At 43.5% G+C, this 23,004-nt stretch overlaps 1 protein-coding gene across 1 annotated transcript in view; it reads right to left on the reverse strand.

Annotated features, from left to right (window-relative positions):
* ATP8B1 (ATPase phospholipid transporting 8B1) overlaps positions 1-23,004 on the reverse strand; it is a 29,264-nt gene that overhangs the window by 2,903 nt on the left and 3,357 nt on the right. Inside the window, exons 3-28 of the mRNA XM_026042528.1 lie at positions 21,343-21,440; positions 19,771-19,884; positions 19,150-19,248; positions 18,986-19,047; positions 18,223-18,295; positions 18,054-18,124; positions 16,821-16,903; positions 16,141-16,299; positions 15,893-15,981; positions 14,942-15,132; positions 13,875-14,083; positions 12,697-12,740; positions 12,410-12,566; positions 11,077-11,265; positions 10,063-10,175; positions 9,588-9,752; positions 8,039-8,150; positions 7,175-7,250; positions 6,461-6,593; positions 4,957-5,242; positions 4,042-4,265; positions 3,099-3,182; positions 1,839-2,084; positions 1,440-1,578; positions 777-916; positions 10-250 (exon numbers count right to left, since the gene is read on the reverse strand). Coding sequence (XP_025898313.1) covers positions 10-250; positions 777-916; positions 1,440-1,578; positions 1,839-2,084; positions 3,099-3,182; positions 4,042-4,265; positions 4,957-5,242; positions 6,461-6,593; positions 7,175-7,250; positions 8,039-8,150; positions 9,588-9,752; positions 10,063-10,175; positions 11,077-11,265; positions 12,410-12,566; positions 12,697-12,740; positions 13,875-14,083; positions 14,942-15,132; positions 15,893-15,981; positions 16,141-16,299; positions 16,821-16,903; positions 18,054-18,124; positions 18,223-18,295; positions 18,986-19,047; positions 19,150-19,248; positions 19,771-19,884; positions 21,343-21,440 — 3,597 coding nt within the window. The remainder of the gene's footprint in view (positions 1-9; positions 251-776; positions 917-1,439; positions 1,579-1,838; positions 2,085-3,098; positions 3,183-4,041; positions 4,266-4,956; positions 5,243-6,460; positions 6,594-7,174; positions 7,251-8,038; positions 8,151-9,587; positions 9,753-10,062; positions 10,176-11,076; positions 11,266-12,409; positions 12,567-12,696; positions 12,741-13,874; positions 14,084-14,941; positions 15,133-15,892; positions 15,982-16,140; positions 16,300-16,820; positions 16,904-18,053; positions 18,125-18,222; positions 18,296-18,985; positions 19,048-19,149; positions 19,249-19,770; positions 19,885-21,342; positions 21,441-23,004) is intronic.

A 23,004-nucleotide genomic window follows, 5' to 3' on the forward strand; every position in this document is an offset into this window, starting at 1 on the left:
TGTGGGGACGCAGGCCCTCGTGCAGCGGCACGGCGGGGTTCAGGCCCTCGTGCAGCGGCGTGTGGGGACGCAGGCCCTCGTGCAGCGGCGGGCGCCGGCGGCGCAGGCTGCGGCCCGAGGCGATGAGGTCGGCGTAGCCGCGCTGGTGCGCGAAGGCGTAGGCGGAGCGGCGCCCCGGCCCCCCGCGCCGCAGGCCGCTGCGCCGCCGCCGCCACGGCTCCTCGGGCGGCACGGCCGGGCTGCGCTGCACCTGGGGCGGCAAAGGCGGTGGTCAGGGCCGCGCCGCCTCCCGCCAGCGCCTGCTCTGCTTTCAAGGGACACTTTATCGCACTATTGCTATTTCTGTGTGTGTGTGCAATTTGCCAGCTCCAGGCACAACACAAGCAGAGCGGGTTCCAAATTAAGGCAGGGCCCACCCGCGGCAGCTCTAGTGCAGGCTCAYGTGGTTCTACACAGGCCAGGGCTAAGCCGAGGGAGAGGTAACTCGGCTAACGTGTGTGCTGCYCTTGTGCATGCACCTCTACCTTGCACAAGGTGCACGGGGCATAAGAACACAGCAAAGGAGCACTCCGCTGCATGGCATAACACCCTGGCACTGCTCTTCACGCAATTAAAAGTCAGGATTTTGACCACCCCAGCAGCCATCCTCCCTGGTCTCAGGAGCCGAATCCTCCAGGCTAGAGCACAATCGCTTGTCTTATTTGTTTCTGAATATTTGACCTAATAGGGGATCCCATAAATAAACATGCACCAAATTAACTAAAATGTTGTAGGACTTTACTTACTCTATCACTTTCTGAAGGCCAGACTGTTATTGATAAGAAACGCAGTGCAACAGCAGGAAGTAAGCAAACAGCCACTGATAAAACCATGGTCAGCCAAAGGTAGGGCTGTCTCAGAGCATTTGGTGCAGTTCCTGAGGAAAACAAGAGCAGAGAATTGTTTTAAATTGTTGTCTATATAAGATACGGTCAGGTAAAGCAGTTATAAATAACACGCTAAAATGCACATCTGTTTCCTGGAGCACCTCGCACACTGGTACTCTGGCATGGGGCTCTGTCTTGCCTTGGGCTTTGACCTTCCCGTGGCCAGTTAGGGCATGAGTGTCACATGCTGCCAAGTTACTGTGAGATGATCAGATTCCCTTTGTTTCAGGGAATATCCCCAAAACACCCTGTCTCTGTCCCACCCATTTTAACTTTATTTTCATTGGCAAGCTCCCACTGCTGCACAGTGTCAAGTCCCAGCTCATTTTCATTAGAGGAAAAGGTTTATTCTAGCAAAGCAACCAGGCCCCAAACATCAACACCATCTTCCTTTTAAAGTGAATTGGAAATTTCCCACCATCTACTTTTAAAGGCATCAGTTCAGGGCATGACATTTTGGCAGCTCAAAGCTGTTTGAGACAGGAAGAAGACATGCAAAAAATGATGACTGACCTGTAAACTGGAAGGCAGAAGGAAAGAGAATATGGATTCCAGCGCTGTGGAAGTCAAACGTGATACCAAAGTAAAGTGCAATACTCCCAAACACCGAGAAAGCATTGATGAAAGTCCAGTAAGATGTATCCAAACCAATCTGAAAGTCAGGGAAAAAAAATCATTCYGAAAAAATAAATTGATTCAAAATATAAGTCAATTACTCTGTACACTGCCAACTTTTTTGTCTTCTCTTATACAAGTACCTCTCAGACTAAAAAAGAAAGTTTTGAAAGAGAAATGCAAAAAATGCCTTTCTGTGCTTTTGTGCATCATATCATTACATTTCCAGCAGCAGTATTCAGCAGCATGACCAGAAGGTGTTTTGAGAGCAGAGACCCTGGAAATAAGCTTACTTGCCTGAAAATTGACGACAAATATAAGAGAAGAGGCTGTTGTGACAGCAAATGACTGATAATCCGAAGGTGCTTCTCCATCTTGCCCCATAGTTTTAAGGTAAGCTCCATATGGTATGAAGAAGATTATCAGTGAAGTTATAATTCCATGTATCAAGCTTACAAAGAATTTCCTGTAGTTAAAAAGTAAGTCTTTTTGTCCCAAAACATACAATCGAGGGAACCGAAGGCTCAGTCTGTCGCTTACATCCTTAACAGAARGAAACAAGTAGCTGCAATTAGGAACATGCCAAGGCCACAGAACATGTTTCTGCCCTCAGCGACCCCGGGGCCTGGACCAGGAGCTTGGCCAGGAGCTTGGGGGGCTACCAAGACTTGCACAACTTCCTAGTTCCCGGCGTGGGCTGCAAGCTCCAGTGCCCCAGAGGAAGCAGCGCTCTCCTTTCGGGGCTGACCACGTTACTCTGGGGAATGTCCTGCTGCTAGGAAGAACCAAGACTCCAGAACACTGCTCTCGCAGCTGCTGCACGACCTGCTTCCAAGATGTCTCATTTTTTATCTCCTTCTCTGTGGATAAGGACATCGCAGCCAGGTTCTCCTTACAGCCATACGCTGTGCAGGTCCTTCCAGTGCACTGCAAGCAGGATGCTASTGCTGTCATTGCACATGCTGACAATGTCTCCAACATGTGCTCAGGGGACAGCTTAATCTACTGCTGGATTTATTTCAGCTTTAATCCCACAAGTAAGCAGAAATATTGATTTGCCCCATCAGCTGGCAGGCCTCGCTTGGAAAAACAAGCAGAGAAGGCCCRAGCACACATCCCAGTGAATTAAAACAAATGCTGCACACCAAGACACACTAAGGGACACCCAGTCATTCACATSTGTTCACTCCCTGCATCTTCAGCACAGACGGGTGAGCGAGGAACATGTTCCCCACTAACAAAGTCAAACGTTGCCTTTCCCAACATCACTCACACCACGCAGCRGGCACTGGGAAGTATTTTTAACAAACAGTGTTAACACTGAGGACCTCTGACTGCTTAACTTAGGGTGTACCAGTAAGCCTCTGCTTGGTGTCTTTTGTTACCGTACACACTGAAGAGGCAAGACAAATGCTTTTAAGAGAGGGGGGAAAAAAAAAAAAAAAAGAAATAAAGGCAAAACCCAAAAAAAGCCTTGTATGTGAAGCAAAGCCTGCAGCTTCAGTGCAGTGAACACCTAATGCCTTTGCATTCATCCCGTGACAACGTGGCACATACCTGGTCCAGCAAGCCCACCAGCAGCACCGGGAGACTCGTGTACAACACATTGTACAGGGTGATAAACCAGTCCTCATATGCTGTCTGCAAGAAGGAAAGGAAACTCAACCGTTCTTTTTTTTTTTTTTTTTTTTTTTTTTGATTACACTGTTTCCTTCTAACTCCTGAGAACATTCACGCTCTATAATAGCATTAAATTACCTGTCTCAATGTTTCCCCAAAAGACAAGCAGTACCTTAGGCCAAAGTTCTGAGAAAACCATTTCTAAACAGTACTAAGCTGCTTCACTCCCTACAAACCACCTGTGTTACCTGACCACAACTTTGCAATGCCATCTGAACACTGCCCTTTATAATAGACCTTCAATTACTTTAAGTGGCATTTCAAGATTAAAAAAGGGAAGGTTGGTTTCATCCTACTACATAAAGGCACCCCTCTTCATCTCGTTTCACCCAGGAACATCCTGGGCTGCAGTGCCAGGAAGCACCTCTTTGCCTCTCCCTAAGACATGCTTTTGACACACAAGCTTCTCTTGTTGGGAGCAGACAGCCCCAAATTCTCTAAACGCCCCAGGTTTTGAGGCACCTGGTTCACTTTCCAGACTATAGGAAGAGTGAAAACATAGTAGTATTTTGCAAACAGCTAAAGACTGGAAGAAAAAAAAAAAAAAAAAAAAAAGAAAGAAAAAAAATGAAATGGCTAAACCACTGCTTAATATTTTTTTTTTCCCCCTGTAGAACCAAGATACTAACATTGAGAGTTCCTACATCCTAACCTGCTGCTCAGCTTGTCACCAGCTAGCTTAGTAGTCATTTCCTAGTCTCGTGCACAAGCTAGTGGCTTTAAACCTGTTCACGTTAACTTCCCAGGTTAAACTTTTGCTATTCTGTGCTGACAAAAGGAAGATCTGCATGTTCATGTTAAGCACGAGCATGTCTCTTACCTGGGCAGAAAAGCCATTAAAAAATGAATACCAGATGTGGGCTAGCGTAAAGGCGAAGTTTTTGTAGAAGAAGAATCTGAGGAACTTGCACATCCTTATGTAAGACCAGCGGCCGTGGACCAGCAGCAGCCTCTGGAGGTAGCGGAACTGGCCCAGCGCGTAGTCGCTGGACATGACGGCCTGCATCCCTTCCTGCCCGCTGATGCCGACGCCGACGTGGGCAGCTAGGTCAGGAAACAAACAGCCCATGCTGATTGTGCAAGCAGAGCGCAGCAACAGGAGCGAGGGCAAACAAACGACACGGAGCTGACGCGCATTCCTTGGCTAAATACTTACTGCAYGAGAATGGATGCWGGAGTCAAGAGAAGGGAAAGGAGAGAAAGGGAATTCTGACTGAAGAATTAAGTGATGAGACAAGACTGCCACCCCCAGAACGAGCTGACCAGGCAGCTTACAAGTACAGATTCCTAACAGAAACAATAACTCAAAATTAGTTTCCTTTCCATGGAATTCAAAGGAATGGAAAAGTTTCCTTTTCAATGGATTTTTTTCCAAGGAATATTTCAAAGAGCACCAGCTGCAGTAGAGCATGGGGAATGTCTCTGTGCACAGGACAGCCAAGTTCTTGTTCAGCCTCTTATTACATTACACTTTGGTAACGCACAACAAAGCAAGAGATGCCCCAAGTCCCTTCTTGGGGAACGTCTACAGAAAAAGCTACAATATGAGCATTTCAGTAAAAACATAATGGGTTTCCCCAAAAAKGGAAAGTGCACGCACCTGCAGAACACACAAAGTAAACGCAGGTAAAGAGGTAAATTCTAGTTTCTCCTCAACACCTTCATAGTGGCCAGACTGCAGAAGAACTCCCAGAAAGGATGCTTCCCAGCGACACAAACCCTATAGCTCACTCACTCTTAATCATGTTGACATCATTGGCACCATCGCCAACAGCCAGAGTAACAGCTTTCTTGTACTTCTTCACGAGATCCACCACCATGGCCTTCTGCTTCGGCGTCACGCGGCAGCAGATCACAGCCCTGCATTCGCACGCCAAATCTACAAAGTTCTGCTGCTGCTGCTCCTTGTTGGCTTCAGCCCTTCTTCTCTTCTCAATTTGCTTGTGTTTCTCTTCTGCTGTTTTGGGGAATTTCAGTTTAAGTTTCTTTTTCTTCTTTTTCTTCTCTAGCAGGATTTCATTCTGTGGAAACAGGCAGAAATAGCTACGTAAGCTACATTTCAAGTGGCACTCTCAGAACTGCCTTACACACACATACACACACCACATTTCAGTTCATTGCGTCCCCTTTCTAGCATTCTCAAAACATGCTCATACAGAGGAATGACAAAGAGCAACAGAGCATGGAATCAAATTTATTGCTGATTAACAAAATCAAAACTCCTGTATTTAGTGTCACCACACGTCTCACAGGGTTTGAAGGATTATTTCTTCTGATAGGAGTGAATTAGCTYGTTCACTTTTGAAAGACATTCTGATATTTAAAACCCCGCTCTCTCCTATCTCTCCGTGTCCCAAAGGCAGCGTGACCCCACTAGGTGCATGCTAAGCACACACTAGAGCATCACACGGACACAGGGGAGCTCTGAGGCAGGGTGGCTGGGATGGAGCTAACAGAGAGCTGCAGTTTTACCCAATTCCCTGCTGGATTTGCTGTCGGGTGCCAGGCCTGCTCGCTGCCCTGAGGAAGAGCTCTGTACCTCTATGCTGGAGTCAAGAGAAGGGAAAGGAGAGAAAGGGAATTCTAAGAAAGGGAAAGCTGAGCACCGAGGCGCAGGCGGACAGTGCTGAACTGCTTTTGCTCTTCCTCCWTCGCAGCCCTCCGCAGCGCCAGCATGCCGGGATGGGCACTCCCTGCTGATGTGCTGCTGCTTCCCTCCCTGCGGGAAGGTCCTTCCCCTTTTCCCGGCTCCTGGGAGCGCTGCAGGGCTGCGCAGCAGAGAGGCCCTGGCCTCTCGGGCCGCCCTTGCGCTCGCACCTCTCGCTCCCAGCACAGCCTCTGGCCGGCACGGACTGCGCGCACCCAGCAAAGGCAGCGGTCGTCTCTTCCCCCTGCCCTTTTTGCATTACGTTAGGATGCCTGAGAAGAACAAACACACTGGAAACTAAACTGCTTTTGCTGGGATCTGGTTTTCTTCGGTGGCAGCTACCACGGTGATTTTGAATCACCTTTTGAAGGCTCCAAACATTCCTTATTTTACAGAGCACTTTTCCTCTTTCAATCTTCAACATTAAACATATTTCTGAGCATAAATATCAAAGATATTCGTTGCCAACACAAGGGCCAAAGGATCTTCACCRGGTGGTTCAGCAAAGCAGAGAGATGAGCAGGGGACAGTGTGACACGCTGCCACTCCTGGCCCCATCTCAAACACATGGGAGAGCCTCTTTTGGACATACCAGCCAGGAGCCAGTGATTATTAACGCACGGTCTCTACCACGTTGGAAGAACGGCTCGTTCATTCCTAGGGAGGAACGTGTACTTGACCCAGCTCTGTTCCTCTGGTTCTCCAGCCTTGTTTGGAGAAGGGCACTGCAAAGAGAAAGCAGACACTATTACAGAAATTTCAAGGACAATCTTTAAAGCTGATAGATCAATTCCAGACTGGAAATCTGTAAGAAAGAAATGCAATGTACGCTACAAGAACTTTCTGCTATTTATTATGTGATACTTTAGGCAGTGCTGGAGCAGCAGCAAAGAGACAGTCACATTAAATCAGTATCTCTGCTGTTTTTCAAATGAGGAAGAGTTCAGTCACTTGCCATTACTAAAAACAGGTTGGGAATGCGTGACACACTCTTAGAAGGGCCCAGTCCTTCTCCCACGGACACGGGGCTGAATCTTACTTATGTGGACTAGAGCACAAGTCCAATGTTTAATGTCAGGAGTGTGCTACATCACCATCTTTAACCACAATGAAGATCTTGCCTTGTAAAATGACAATTCCAGAAATGTCCAAAGAAACAGCCCATGTACAACTGAACAACCGCCTGTGAACGCTGTTCAGTTCACTGAAGAACCACTGCAGGAGAAGCCAATGGTACTACCAGGATGATCTTGAAAATTAAACATTTTTAGCTCCCACATGAGAAATCCTTCGTGCTTTCACTTGCCTTATATCTTCTCCATAGCAGACTGTTGTTTCATCTGTTAAGAGTTCACAAGAGAATCCAATATTTTCAGCAGTTTCTACAATTTAAAAAAAAAAAAAAAAAAGAAGACAACAGGAAATCTACTTAAAACTTAGGAATCTATTTAAAACTCTGTAATGAATTACTGTTGGGAACAGCTGGAAGTACCTAACATCCTCTTAAGTATATTTAAAACTTGTGCTTAAGTATGAAGAGTTCACTTCCATTTCCACACAGTATAGGTGAATATAAAAATCATATATGGCACAGAGAAGCCTGTTCAGAAGAAGCACCTGTTAGTTACCTCTGATAGAATAAGACCTGTGTTTAAAGAGATTTTATGCTTTGAGCTGCAGCTTAGAGGGAAAATATCCCCATTTGGGGTATGAGCCAGTGAGGTTTCAGAGCCAGGACCACACGGCATGCACGATCAGGACGGACGTGTGGAAGCAGGACTGGCTTCTCYGCTGTCTGCCCCGGGAGCTGCGCTCCCACCCGCACGGCCAGCAAGCTGGGCCTTAAAGCAGCTTGTCCTGCGGTAATTCTGCTTCAGGAAAGACCATGGCTGGGTGTTTCCCTGCAGAAAACAGTCGCAAAATCAGCCACCTGGGTTAATATGCTGCAGGAGCACAAATCACACAGACATCCATCCAGTAAGCTCTGGGTTGGGAACACCTGGCAAGAAATACTGCACATTCTGCAGAAATCCCTCCAGTTTTGATTTAAGTTACTTTCATTCAAAGCTTTTCTAAAAACGTAAGCTGTATTTCTAGTTTGTAATTGTTTCAGTTTATCTTCTAGCCATTACCTGACTTTTGCCTGCTCTTTGGCAATAAGTCAACCCACCTTTTTTGTCACCAGTAAGCACCCAGATTTTAATGCCCGCTTTTGAAAGCTTGTTAATTGTTTCTGGAACTCCATCCTGTAGTTTGTCTTCAATAGCTGTTGCACCAAGGAGCTGTGGGTTAGATGGAGCACAATAGTTAGTAGAAGAAGCAGGTATTCCAAACTGATTTCAGATAAAGACGAGAATACATCTGCTCTGTATCAGAGCACAAAGTGCTATAAACTGGAAACCTCAAATTTCAATAATCTGCAGTATGATATTAATGAGCAAAATAACTTTCTTCTGACAGTAGGCTGTCAGAACAATTCCACACAAAAGTTTATTGAAAACCACTTTCATTATAGACAATTTTCTAATTCACAAACACATAAAAAAGCACTTTCCATTAAAAAAAAAAATTCACAAGTCTTGAAACCAGACTATGCCACATAGAAACCACAACCCAGCGGTGCAGAACAGAAATGAGAGGAACACTGTCTAGCACACACAAAGTGCACAATTTACTTGTCACACCTGGATTCTGACTGCAGATTTAAAAAAAAAAAAAAAATCACCAGGACACAACATTAGTTGTGCATCAGCAGAGCAAAGAGCTGCATCAGGTGGAAGTGGTTCCTCTGCAGCTTGGGTAGGACGCAGATCCTGTTTACAGTCCCTGCTTTTTAAATTGTCTGCTCAGAAGTTTCCATGCAAATTGCTTGCATTAAATTAGTAAGTTTAAAATGACTAAAAATGACATTGCGATAGTGAGATGTGAAATATTTGATTTGAATATTTTTTAGATTAAAAGATAAATATCAGCTAGGAGTTCAGAAATCAATTTCATGGCGAACTTCAAAAATGCAGCTAGCCAGTGCAAGTTTACGATAAGGCATTTCTTTAGAAGCACCAAAATATTCTCATATTTTGACCACAATTCTCTAAAGACCATAGAGCAGGCACCTAAGCACAATATATTTCAGAGAAGGGTGTTTCTATACAGGGAAAGTTTGATTTGGATGTAGTTAAAAGTTGATTTTGTTCCCGAACACCAATATATGGTTTTACAGGTTTTGCTCATCAAAATAAGTCATCTAAATAACCTATGGTTTTTGTAGGATGTGTTACTCTGAATCACACTGTTAGGTCTGTTCACTCTTACATCGTGCATGACACTATATTCAGTCTTCAAATGAAACTAAACAAACCCTCTGACATATGGAAGCTGAATCACAGAGCAGAAATGCAAACTAAAGTTATTCCAGGCCTGAACAACTGGATAACAATTTTGTTCATTTGTTTCTGTTGTTTTTTATGAACATGTTGTCATAAACTGGAAATGAACTTGTCCATTACAGAACAGCAGAGCAAGACATGGTAAAAATAAATAAATAATCTGTTGAAACTATCGTATTTTCCTTCATTCTGTGAAGCTCTCTACAATTTGAGATGGCCAACAGAATACTCAAAAGACCTCAACCAAAAAACAAGAAAAAGCTGTTTTTTAAAATATCTCTTTCTGCTTACGTAAGAAGAAAACAAACTCAAAACACTGTAAGTTTTACTTACAATGAGGTTCTTTTCTATTTCCTCATATACTTTATCCAGAGCTTCATCACGGTTAGTTATAGCTGCACTCGCCACCATGAACTTCTTATTCCACGCTTCAAATTCCTCCTGACTAATGTCTTTATAGCACAGGCAGAGTGTCCTAAGCGTCTCATTTGCAAAAATCTGAGAAGCAACAAGAAAAGCACATCCACAAAACTAAACCCTTCGCTTTGAAACCAAACATCAAAGTTCAGATTATAAGCATTAGTGGTGAGCCTGATAAAACATAACTGTGCAAGGTAGCCCGAATTGAAAGATTAAACAGAGAAGTAAGAACAGGACAAAGTTTAGTGGCTTGGAATATTGGCCACTACCAGTTATGGGCCTGCATTTGTTCTAGTGGCTTAGAGAAAGGAGGTTAATAAAATGAGATTATGGCTAGAAGGAAATTTAAGACATTATTGTGAAAACAGCATATACATTGCAAACATACATCCAGTGCTTCTTCTGTAGCTTCTCTCTTTAAATTCCTTGGATGCAGACGTTCATAAATGACAGTGTCGGCTCCTTTGCAGTATAGCCTGATATTTCCCTCAGATTCTCTTACTGTTGGATAAAATATAAGTGGTAGGATAAAACGTTAGAGCAATCTAGACAGAGGAACTGTTTCAGATTAGATTTTCCAGTTTAATGTTTTTAAATATCAGAACTACAAGATCCTGTTCCTTTTTAGTACATCATCTCTTAACATAGTTCAGCTATGCATCCTTTTCCTTCTCAGGAGGGGAAAAGATGCTCAAATTCCCAAGAATTTTGCTTTTACGGTGGTTCATATAATAGTTACATCTCACCCACTGAAGCTGTGGAGAGACATACACTGGAGAGATGGTGCTAAATAAAATAACGAAAACATTTCCATCTCAAAATGATACAAGGTCTTGAACAGTAATTACATTCAAAACTAAAAAGCTCTTCATACCTCAGCCTACAAACCTAATTCCTATAGCTAGAAGAAGCATCACAGAGGAGCAATTTGACCTCTGGGTTAAAGGGGATCTATCATGTTGGTAACATTTCTTTTTGCTTCTAAGGTGCCCTAAGGTTGTCTTCAGCAGAGGCCATCCTTGAGCATCAGGACAGTCTGGTAAACACATTCACAAGTACTTACAAAGCCTCTTCGCCTACTGCAGCTATGATGAGTAAAATCCATAACAGGATCTTGTCACACAGCAAACCCTGACCCCATCTTTCCTTGCATTTACTTTTTCACCTACAAAATATGGATYGCCTTCGGCTCCTCGCAGCACATTGCTCCCAGTTCCTACCTCTGCTACGCAGCTACATAAGCCAACACAAGTCACTGACATTTAGCTGCCTTTGGTCTCCCAAGGGCAAGCTGAGCAGGTTAGAAGAGTCAAACCCCATATGATCACAACGCACAATTTCTAGTCTGCAAACTGTTTTGGAAGAGGTCTTAGAAACTAAAGGGTGGGTGTAACCAGCTTACCAATGACAGACATTCGTTTCCGGTCACTGTTGAAATCCAAGATAGCAAGGACGTCGTAAGTTCTTTCCATCCCCATCTCGCTTATAGTGATGGTATTTTGTGTTCGGGAAAGAAACACGTAGCCAAAGTTCCTGGCTGCTGAAACCAAGGCCCCTTCATCTGGGGAGGCTGCTTGATAGTTGAGCCAACCTGTGTCGTGGCAAGGGCAGAAAGAAAAGCGAGCCAGGCAATACTGGAGCATCAGAGGGCTGCACTCAGCAGGAACCTCTTATCTGCTCCTTAAAATACCCGAGAGTTGCACGTGCAGAGCCTCAGCCTTCCCACTTCCAAAGCTGGGTCTAGTAAACCCAGAGCAGTAAAACGGAGCACAGGAACAAGGAACTTCCAGGTTCCATTACCTGTGCTTTCCAAATGCCCGAGTCGCTGCACCTCTTCCCTCCATGTACCTATAAGCTCTCTGCCTCCAAATAAGTATAATTTCACTATCTTCAGAAAGATCTCCCAAAAGGACAGCCAAAGAACCCCCTAAAACTATACTCTTCTTCCCTTGTGTGAAGTATGTTTTAACTAAATCTTTCATCCTTCCACATTCATCCTTCCCCCACAGCCGCTCACTTTCACATTTACTTTCTGTCATATTTTCATTATTCAACTTGATTATGTGTTGCAGATACTCTTAGAGTAGACATACACAAATTCATGTGTGTCTATGGAGCAGTATTTCAAGGAATAAATGCACAGAACTCTCACACTGAACACACTTCACCACCTTGAAAAGGTCTCCAATAGTATCTGTACTTGCAACAAGGGTTTGTGGAACCAAAGATTATGCTAGGGTCATTTTCATTTTATTCAGAGTTTGTGCTTGTGAGATTTTAAATATAGATCCTTCTCTGGAGATCTTCCAAACCCGCTTGGACACAGCGCTGTGCCACATGGTCTGGGTGACCCTGTGTGAGCAGGGGGGTTGCACTAGATGACCTCTGAGATTCCTTCCAACCTTAAGCATTCTATGATTCTATGATCTGCTTAGAGAGAGGCTTAATAACCAGAAAATACATAACCTCTGTATAAGCAGCTCTACTACTTTTTTAAGTCTTCTGTTATTTAAGATACGTATTTACCAAAATGGTGACTGCCAGAAAGACAATCCTTCTACTGTAACGAGCAGATAAATTCATTGTAAGGAATTCTCACAGGTCTTGCTGTTGTTTAATTTAAAAGAGCAGTCTAACATTCGCTCCCCTCTATGTGATACACATTCATTTTTGATCACTTGCAGGTATATCTGGATTTGAACTGTTGTTTCCCATTCTCCTGGAAAAATACTCACCATCAGAAACATCAACCATGACCGTGTGACAAATGGCAAGCAGAAAAAAGAACTGTCGAATTTCTGGATCCTTTCCAGATTTAATTTGCTCTATCAGGTAGTGATCGTAGAAGGAGAGCTTTCCATCTGCATACACGTTCCAGCTAAAATCAACTTGCTGGGCAAAAGCAGAACAGGGGGGCTGGGTCACTTCATGCACAACTGCTCCAGTGCTCCCTGCACGCTGTGTTTTGGCAAGCGAGGGATCGCTCCCTGCCCCGGGACACAGGGCTGAATCAGTGACCTACCTGGGGGTGGTTCTGCAGCTGCCCCGACCCATCCCGGCAGTCTCCTGCAACACAAACACCGTCACTCAGAAGGTGTAAGAGAGAACACCAAAGATTTTACAACTCTTGCACGAAGCAAATGGTCACACTAGAGTATCTCCAAATAAAAAAGTAAAGTTATTCACAGCACCAGAACTTTTGTATCCTCTCAGGTAACTCCCTCTACAGGAAGCATTTGGATTTGTCATAAAACATCTATGCTGTTTTAAGGCAATTCTCAGTGTCAGAGGTTCCACCTCTGTCTCCAGAGGCAGGTTGTTTGAAAAAAAAAATGCATCATTATCACACCACGTTCCTCATTATTTGAAATGATCACACTACAGCACAGTTTTGAAGTATGTTCTCAGTGTATTTTAAATATTAAAATCCAAACAAGCTTGGAAATAGAACTAACACCAAAACAAAACCCATCTCTCGTTGCATTTCGTCGCCTGTTTCTAAGTCATTTTTAACCCAGGAGTGTTTCTTCCAAAACAGAAGCACTGTGTACATTTCTAAGTCTTCTCCTGGACAGTTTCCTGTCAGGCCCTTTATGAAGGAGCAAACAGCAGAAAGTCTCCCAAAACCTTGATTTCTCARATCTTTATTCATTGGAATGCTAATCATGGAGGCTGAGCTGAAACAGAAGAGATTCGTACACATCTCATTTCACACAGAGACCCCTCCTGAACAGGCATTAAAGTTTCTACTCATTTTCATAGGCTAAAAATGAGAAATGAGGCTCCGAGGCCRCCAGCAAAGCTGTATAGTAACTTTTAGGGTTTCAGGCTATGTTCCTGTAGTGAGTTAGAACTCACATGGGCAGCGTTTCTGCCCCAGGAGCTGTTCGGGCCAGGGACACGAGCGCAGAGCCTCCTTCCATCACTGGAACATCCTAAAGGGGTCAGTTTCTGCCTCTTCCCATCTCCAGGAAAGCAAAACCAGGAAAACTTTCCACTTCCCTCAATTGCTGTTGACATTTCCCTGCATTTTGCATCCACACATAGGTGGGAGAGAAGAAAAAGGCTTCACGTGGCCCACTGGGAACTCCAATGTCAATTCACTCATGCTGCTAGAAGCAGAATTCACTTGGTATGTSCTGCTGAAATTGAGAATTGCTTTTCATTGCTTACAGCACAACTGCAGTGGCCTAGACTTACCGTATCTTTGTCCATTAATGCAACACTTTTTAAATGTCATGATGTTCTGTGTAAGGGTTCCYGTCTTATCAGAGAATATGTAGTGGATTTGTCCAAGCTGTTCATTCAGTTTGGTGGTTCTGGCCTTTGCAGGTGTGTCTTTCTCGGGGTAATACATTTGCAGATCCCAGTCTATAAAATAGCTTTGGCCCAAACGAATCACTTCGACACTGAATGAAACAAAACAAAGTTCTTATTTTGAAACATGGGACGATGTGGGAAGTAATTGCACTGTACCCGATCCAGGGAGCTCCGACTGCATTTTCAGGGATTCAAATTACTTACATAGCCCAGATGTTTAAGCTGCAACATTTACCATCACGTTACAGCATAGCCTGGCCCCTGCACAGGCCGAACTGAGGGCTCAAACTATGCAGCTCCCTGGGGAAAGGCCCCAGCTGCCCTGTCAGTGCACACAGTGATGGTGCTTCTACAACAGCAGATAAGTACAAAAGTACGATTCACATAGCAGTTCATGAAGAGAGATCTGCAGAGAGATCTGCCAAAAGCAGAGGTACTCATCCTTAGTAGGACAATAGAAAAGGCCTTTCCTTTGAGGTATAAACTGTGACTACGTGATGTTTCATTTTATTTTAAAAGTAGTTTCTTCCATGCACTTTCTTAAAAAGACGGTAGAACTAAACAAGTCAAGCACTGACAGGATAAATCCTGCATTTTCTTCTGACATCATTACTTGGAAAAAAAAAAAAAAAAAACCCTATTCAAAATATAAAACAAATATACTCAGCATTGTAAGAACAGCCTGATATCCTTAAATTCTCAGCCTGGGATCATGATTTTAAACAAACAAATAATGCAGCGTGGCTCACCTTCTGAAATTCCAGSAAAGAGAGTGAGCAAATTCAACATTATTCCAGTAAAACTGCATAACAGGCGATTACCTTAAAGCAGAATTAACTTGCTTTCCTACCCAACATGAAGCTCTGTTTGTTATCACCAGCGGGGAATTATAAGTCTGATCAAACGAGCTGTTTAAAGGCAAGATCTTAAGGTGAAGGGCAACCTACCTCACATAAAGGGAAATGGGAACCATGGCATTGAGAACGATGATATATCCCCAAAAATTAAGGAAGCCACGGTAAGGAGGGCTGTAGTCTTCTCCGTCGTACAGGTACCAGGACGAGTTGCCAATCTGCTGCTCCCAGTACGTGTGTCCTATGGCAAGGCCAGCGGACAGCAGGATGAGGAAGACAAAGATCTGCAACACACGCCCAGAGGGCCCGGGACACTTCAGTAACGTTTGCTGCCCTAATTCCCGATCTCATGTTCAAGATAAAATACTAATTTGTTAAAGTAAAAGGAAGGGAAGAAAATTTTCCCCAAACAGTATCCTCATATAGGATAATGCTTTAATTTTACCATTCTGCAAGCATCATTTATACTTCTTTACATTTATTTAGGCACGCAGTGCATAGGGTACGTGAATGTCCTTGGAGCAGGGGCAGAGCCAGCGACAACTGAGCTAAGTCCTAGATGTTGGCAACACTCTAGCTCCTTCTCCCCTTCCCCTGCCCAAAGGCATCACTTCATTTTCACGTGTGACTTCTCACAAGGGATGCAGATTGGAGGACACTGCTTATTCCTGTCGCACACAGGCCCAGGGTACTTGTCCAGGAGGAAAAGCCTTTCAGGCTGAAGGTGTCTGTGGACCAGGATCTAAGTTCAGTTCTTTATCCAGTGGCTTAGTGGAAACCACAAGAAGAGCTTGCAAGYCTGTTTCTGAAGCATATTTTTGCATTGTGTAGGCTGCCTACAACGCAGTGCAGGGTCACAGATTTCACTAACAGCTACGCAGCTTTTGAGAGTCCCTTCTACTTGAGCCCAGCTCCCAAGGTTCAAACAAAGCGGAAACACATTAAAACGAACTAAAAACCAAGGAAGATTCCCAAAGTTGCATTCATTCAGTTTGCTCACTTAAAGTGATCTCAAACAGCTGGATTTTAAACAAAAAGGCTTACAGTATAAACCATGTAGTTCATAAGGGAGTCAATCTGTGTCCTTTTAAATCTGGTCTTTCCACTATTTTTCATTATTTTTGTATCAGCGCCTAAAATAAATAAAATTGCATGCAAGTAAGTGTTATTGCTACTATCTTATAAGCCTGGGACATAAAATACAGCCACGGCTGATAAGCAAAGGATGTCATGTCACTTCCTAAGACATCCTTCCAGGCAGCAAATGCTACAGATGTTCATTCCATAAATACCTGCAAATATGACCACTCCATGGCAGAAGTCTGTGTTCCTGATTTTGCATCCACGTAGTAAAATCTTATCAGCATCCAATGGATATCTTGTGTTTCTCCAGAATAATGTTCCTGCAAACTTATCCAGTCGGTTATTAGGTTCTTCACATTCAATCAGACCTAAAAAAAATGCAGGAAACGTTTTTAATATACACTGGTTTAATAAAAATGTATCAATTCCTACTATACAAGGCACTTTACCTCATGCATTTTTTTGCATGCAAAACCCAACTGTTGTGAATGAACCATTTCTTTGAAAACTTGGACACACAAATATTCAGTACTGTGTTGCTGTCATTTTAAATATTGCATCCTCAGTGGTATTTTATTTCAGGCTGAAATAGCAGAAAGAATACATTTCTGCACCACAGCAGCACAGCATTAAGTCACAAATAGAACACCTTTCCCTTAGTATTCTTCAGTCTGACAGTGGCCTGCACACRGGCAGGACTCTTATCCTCAGGTGTTCAGCATTTTGTTGAGCATTTTGCTTAGCAGCACAAACTATTTCCTTACATAATTTACACTGCTAACCCCGGATCACATGAACCCTAACCTGCACCCATGTTTCATGTACTTGTACTATGAAGTGCCTGGGCAACTTCTGAATAGCTGTAAGCATAAAATACAAGAGTACAAACCATTGAAGGCTGCCATTGCACTTTCTTCTTGAAGGTAYCTATCCGTTACCTCAAGGGCCATTTTGAATTTTAAGTTGGTCTCACTAAGGAGAAAGGATAAAAGGGTTATTTCAATTAAAAAAATACAGATACAGGAGATAAGAAACTGATAAAACTAAGAGGCAAAGCAACATGCCACAGATAACAACCTTCTAATCTGAAGCAATGGCAACGTCATGCATTTGCAAATCTATCAGTCATGAAAAATTCAAGAACTACGGGATTAGTTCTAAAAGAGTTTAGTCATTTTTCTTCATAACTGAAATCTTTAGTGTAGCACATCTTTACCTCTGCTCACCAGAAAGAGGTGAAGCTTCCTGGAATCATTGTTTTACTAAAGGGATAGTTAAGTCTGAGGCAATGATTATCTGAACACAATACTTAATAAGTGACATTGTTAAAAGCTCAGTAAAGATCAAACATATTTACAAACTCAAATGGATCCTTGCTTTGCATGAAGTTATGTTAGTCTGTAAGATCATTAAGGCTGAGGGAGGAAGTTACTGCTCATTCACAAAAAAATAACTTTTTACCTCATTAGGTGAAGTCCATTTCATTACAAACTTTTCTAAAAGAAATTCAGGAGGAGCTTCTCTGACAACATGAACTAAATAAACATTCCAAAACATTTTGACAGAGACAAGAGGATTTATGCTTATAATATTTTGGAATTTGAACAGTTCTCTGCTACATAATTTTTCYGGGAGCTCAAGTGAGGCTGACTTGTTTCCAGTTTCCTCATCCTCTTTTTGCTGTTTTAGTAGATAGGTGTAACACTTCCCATTTTCCAGGCATCTGGGAATAGCCTGTCTCCACAGCCTTTAGGAGATGACTGACAGTGGCTTTACAGCGATGCCAGGCAACTCCCTTTGCACCCACAGGTGCATCCCAGGAGGCCCRCCAGGCACAGGTTGTAGAGAGGGTCCCTAATTCAACTCTCCTCTTGTACCAGTGGTTTGCCATTAGCTTCTTGATTGCTTTTTGGCACGGAGATTTAAGGGCTGACATTATCCGTGAAGACTGGGACAAAGAAAATAACGGTACCTATGTCCTCAAAATAACTGCATTGCTTTAAAACAGTGTATTTCTGAAATACGCTGCATTGCTTTAAAACAGCATATTTTGAAAATATGCACGTTTTGCTCTTTTATTGATAAGCCAAAAATAAATGTAAGTCCTTAGAAAGAGCCTTACCCATCTAGTTCAGCTGTCTCTATGTAGCACAGACTGTTTGGTTCTGAGCTGGATAGCAGCAAAATATCAGCCTAGTAAAATAAATAAATACACAACAAAGAAATCCAGGTCAATATTTGTAGAATATCTCTGTAGAAACATAAGACAGAAACATATCTAAACTACTTACAGGAACAAAAGTATTTTTCTTCAGACGAATGACATCTCCAACTTTAATATCTTTCCATTTTGTGGTTTTGAACCTAACATGAAGATAGTTTGGTGTTTATTACTGCTTCATCTAAAACCATACGCACTTAATAAGACTTAAAATTTTAAAATGTCCTTAGTACAAGACATTTTACCTTGAGCATAAGCTGTGTTTTTCCTTACTGGAAGGTGCAGGTTAGGATCATAGAATCATAGAATGCCGAAGGTTGGAAGGGACCTCAGAGGTCATCGAGTCCAACCCCCCTGCTCACACAGGGTCACCTAGAGCACGTGGCACAGGGCTGCATCCAAGCAGCTTTTAAAGATCTCCAAAGAAGGAGACTCCACAACCTCTCTGGGCAGCCTGTKCCAGTGCTTTGTCACCCTCACTGTGAAGAAATGCTTCCTTAAGTTCCTGTGGAACTTCCGATGCTTCAGTTTGAAGCCATTTCCTCTAGGAAATCTAGGATCTAAACTTACCTCTTATTTTCCCTTTCCATATACATGTAAATTAACAACATTCTCTCTAAGAAAGTTGCTCTTAGCATAGCTTTAGTACCACAGAACTAAACTTWAATGACTCCTTTAGGCAATTATCTTCTGATTGCAGTTGTCACACAGACATGTGCAGAAGACTGGAGAACAGTACTGAACTTTCAGTCATCTATAGCTCAATATCTGTGACGAAACTTAGCAACAGGGCAACAAACACTGCTGCAAAGCCTGAAGGGAACTGCACAAACCTCCCGTCCTTGATTACTTCACATGTCCTGTTATTAACCTCACTGTCCATCCTGTGACAAGCCTGAAACAGAGAAGCAGAGAATGTACTCACTGCATGTTAGGTAAGCACAATTGGAAAAAAAATTTTTTTTTGCTTTTAATATTTACAAAACACATTTCTTACAATGTCATCCACTAGGTCTTTCACTGCAGTTATTCCCAGCACCAAGAGCAAGGGCACCAGGGTTGTATACCATGAAAGAGTTGTTATTTGGGGAATCGTCTACAAGAAACAAACAAAATCTGTTCAATACAGGATAACYATCATGTTAAAATGAGGCATTAGAGTCAACTGACTTGAAACAAAGAAAGCCAACATATCAAAGAGAGAATTCCAGGTTGTGTCATGAAGATGCACAAAGCAGTTAAGACAGGCTTGACCATACAATAATTGTAATAATTTATATTTTGTGTTGACATATCTGATTCATGAATGGGAGTGGAAAGTCATCATTTTTTTACAGAGAAAGAACCAAAAGGAACATCTTTTCCTTACAAAAATTCATAAAATATGTAAATAGCTTATCCTATATGATACAAAAGCAAGGAATAAAAGCTGCCATGTTCCAGATTTTTATTAACAAGTTCTTAGTTTCTGCAATACTGGAAATACAGTCCCCAGTGAAGTCCCCTTCAATATCATGATAGGATAGCAACATATTGTGTCATAAGTATTTAGCTTAAGATATAGGCACCTTAAATTCATTTCACACTTAAAAAATTCTCTATGTGAAATATATCTCACCTGTAAAATAAGAAGAACAAGGAAGTAGAAGTTGGCTGCTCTTTTGAACTGCTCACACAGATTCAGTGGTAAAAATGTGATTGGGTTGTACTTGTATGTCTTAATTGCATTTCCCTGTTGAAGAAAATCAAATGTCATTCAMAACAGCAATACATGCACTGATTCTTCTTCATAAACGTACAATTTGTATTTCTAAGTAAAGTATTTTTCTAGTCAAATCATTTCTATAACAGCACAGTTAGAGTTGCTCCTTCCTGAAGAGTTTAACATGGGTTGCTGTCTCAGTGAACCCAAGGCACAAGAATGGTTTTGTTGACTTTAACATACTCCAAAAAGCACTTTGGACTTCATGAGCTTCAATTCTGGCAATATGTTAAAATAAACATAAAGTATCCCATAAATGTGGAGCGCTAGTAACAAGCTACAGGACCTGTCACCACAGGTCACACAAGTTTAGCTGAGGTCCCCAGCAGCTGTGGGGGTGCTGGCAGTGCTCCCTGGCTCGGTGTGTGACTGTGAGGGGACCAGRAGGGAGCCCGCGAGGTGCCAGGCTTAACCCATTACACGGTCTGCTTCGTGCAGCAGACACGAGCAGCAGCTGCGCGCCCTGCTCTCGGATACTCTCGGATGCTCTCCCAGCCCGCCAGCTCCGAGGAGCAACAACCGAATCTTGTATTTGCTCTATCACAAACCCACCTGCGATCGCTATCTGGCAGGAGTGGGTCTCAGGTATCAGACTAGGAGCAATCCGAACATAAAGGGCTGATAATTAAACCAATCCAGGAGGGACTGCGGGACCCAGCAAAGGTTCAGCTGCACAAGAATCAGTCCCCTACCTAGTCCAAGCATCAAGTATTTCCATTCTCATAACAGCTACACTTGTCCAAGTTTTATGATTAAATGTTCATGCATATGCATGAAAGAGCCCATCCTGTCTCAGCTCCTCAGAGCAGGTATCTCAGTGGACTCAAGACACACACAAGCCAAAGCCACAGAGACAAACCAGGCTGGGTCACAGGGAACCCCACACTGCTATCGCCTATCACTAACAACCAGGATCACATAAAAACACAGGAAAACAAAAAGAAAAGCTAAACAAGTTTTCGTCTTGATAGATGAGATAAAAACGTCACCTTGATCATAAGTAGGTGACCTCAGAATGGGAGACATAAACCAAACTATAATGCTCTCACTGTGTTCAGATGAATGGACATTTCCAATTTTTAGGACTGTCCCCAGTCTAGATTAATCTGGATAATTGCTTAATACTATATTAGATTTTTTATATGAAATATARCAAGACAAAACCTATTTGGGTGCTCATAACAGCTTTAGTTGAGATTAAATTCAGAAATTGGCTTAAAGACTCCTGGCTTCTAAATGTCTCATTTTAAAAAATTCCCTTGACATCTTGATTTTCCACTCACAAACCTGAAATCAACAACACTTCCTGACCTTAGTGGAAAACCTGAGAAAAGTGTGGGTTTTACACCAGTAAACAGTTGTTGAAAGTATCACACCGAGATTAGCAATGCATTCATCCCCATCATCTCAAAATAACAAAAATCTTACTGCATATTTGCTTCTTTTGAAGCACAGGAACACCGTTCTCTTAAAGTAGGGCTGCTCATGAAAGAGTCGGTCRTTTGCTTTAACTTGCCAGCTGCAGTCTGCAAGAGACGGGCAAAAGGGGTCAATATCTGAATGGCTTAAAGACAACGAAACAAGTTTGCCAAGTTTAGATTTCCTTTCTAACGCCAACTTTTCAAGACRCTTTCAATTGAAACTGAAGTGAGACTACCTACTTTTTCATACATCGTCTAAAGAAGGTTTTCAAGAATTTTCCAGGCTGCCTTTAACAATTATGGTTAACAATTTTAACAACTGCAATACAGTCACAGGTACTGATAACAAATTGAAAGTTCTCTAAGTTACTTAGCAGAGTAACACTTAGTCATATGAAAGTCCATTCTTTCCTCTCTTCTAGTTTGCTTTTGCTAATACTCACTAGCCCCTAAGTATCCAAAACAGGGTTTCTAGGGCTTTTTTCAGATGTAAGGATATACCCTTGGAAAAATAAAGTAACAAAATCCTATCGTGCAATTTGCTTTCATTTACAACTGCAAAAAAAGGTTAAAATCTAAAGAGCTCATTTTATTTCCCCAGCCATCAATTTCGTTCAATTGCTTGAAAGTGTAGAAATATGAATTGCATTTTTTGCTGCAAAATTTAATAAAACTACACAAACGACAGGAGCAAAAGTCTTTGGAAGTTTTTGACCACAGACTGGTAAAACCCCCTGGAAACAACTCAGCACTCGTGTCTCCTGCCACCTTCAGGATTTGGCACTTAATGGCACACTCAACCTACAACATTCCTACTGGGAAAGTTTCTAGGAACCCTCCTAACGACCCCCTACCCCCACCTTGGGATGCGCTGGGCAACTCCTGTAAGTGCTGCCTTTAACTGGGGTTTCTTTGGGATGCAGAGTTCTGTCTGATCAGGATTTCCTGCCAGCAGGACTCCTGCTGCCCCCTGCCCGGCCCTTCCTGGTGCGGGCCGCTTGTTGCGGAAGGAGGAGCGTGAGGATGGACTGGCCGAGCAGCCGGCCGCGCTCCAGAGCGGCCCAGCCGGGCAGCCCAGCCCATCCTGCGCAGAGGCCGCTCCAGGCCAGCTCGGGGGCTTGAGCGGCCCTGTGTCTGTCTGCGCTGCGACTCTCCTCCCGCGTCCCCTCCTGTGCCCAGCAGCATCTTCCAGGTGCCCAGCAGCATTTCCGTGTCCCTCTCACTGCAGCATTTCCGTGTCCCTCTTTCACCACTGCCTCCCAGGATCCTGTTTCTGCCTCCAGCCCCAGTCACTGACAGCCCTGGGAATCTCCTCATCCCCCCGCAGTGGGGTCCTGGCCACACCAACCAACCTCCCAAGGCAATTCAGGACCTCGGCCATCAACGCAGCCAGTTTTAGGTGACTTGGGAGCGCTTTACCTGCCTGGCAAAGATGGGAGGGCCGCAGCCTTTGCAGGTTCCTGAGCCCAGGCCGCTTCACACGCCCATCGCTCCCTGGCCTCTGCCGCAGCCCCAGCGAGTGGGTCCCATCACGAGCTCCGGGCCCAGCGAGTGGGTCCCATCACGAGCCCAGCGCTGCGGGTCCCATCACGAGCCCCGGGCCCAGCGAGTGGGTCCCATCACGAGCCCAGCGCTGCGGGTCCCATCACGAGCCCCGGGCCCAGCGCTG

This window comes from Nothoprocta perdicaria, unplaced genomic scaffold, assembly GCF_003342845.1.
Source record: "Nothoprocta perdicaria isolate Ctin4 unplaced genomic scaffold, notPer1 scaffold_306, whole genome shotgun sequence".
In the NCBI taxonomy this organism is placed as follows: Eukaryota; Metazoa; Chordata; class Aves; order Tinamiformes; family Tinamidae; genus Nothoprocta; species Nothoprocta perdicaria.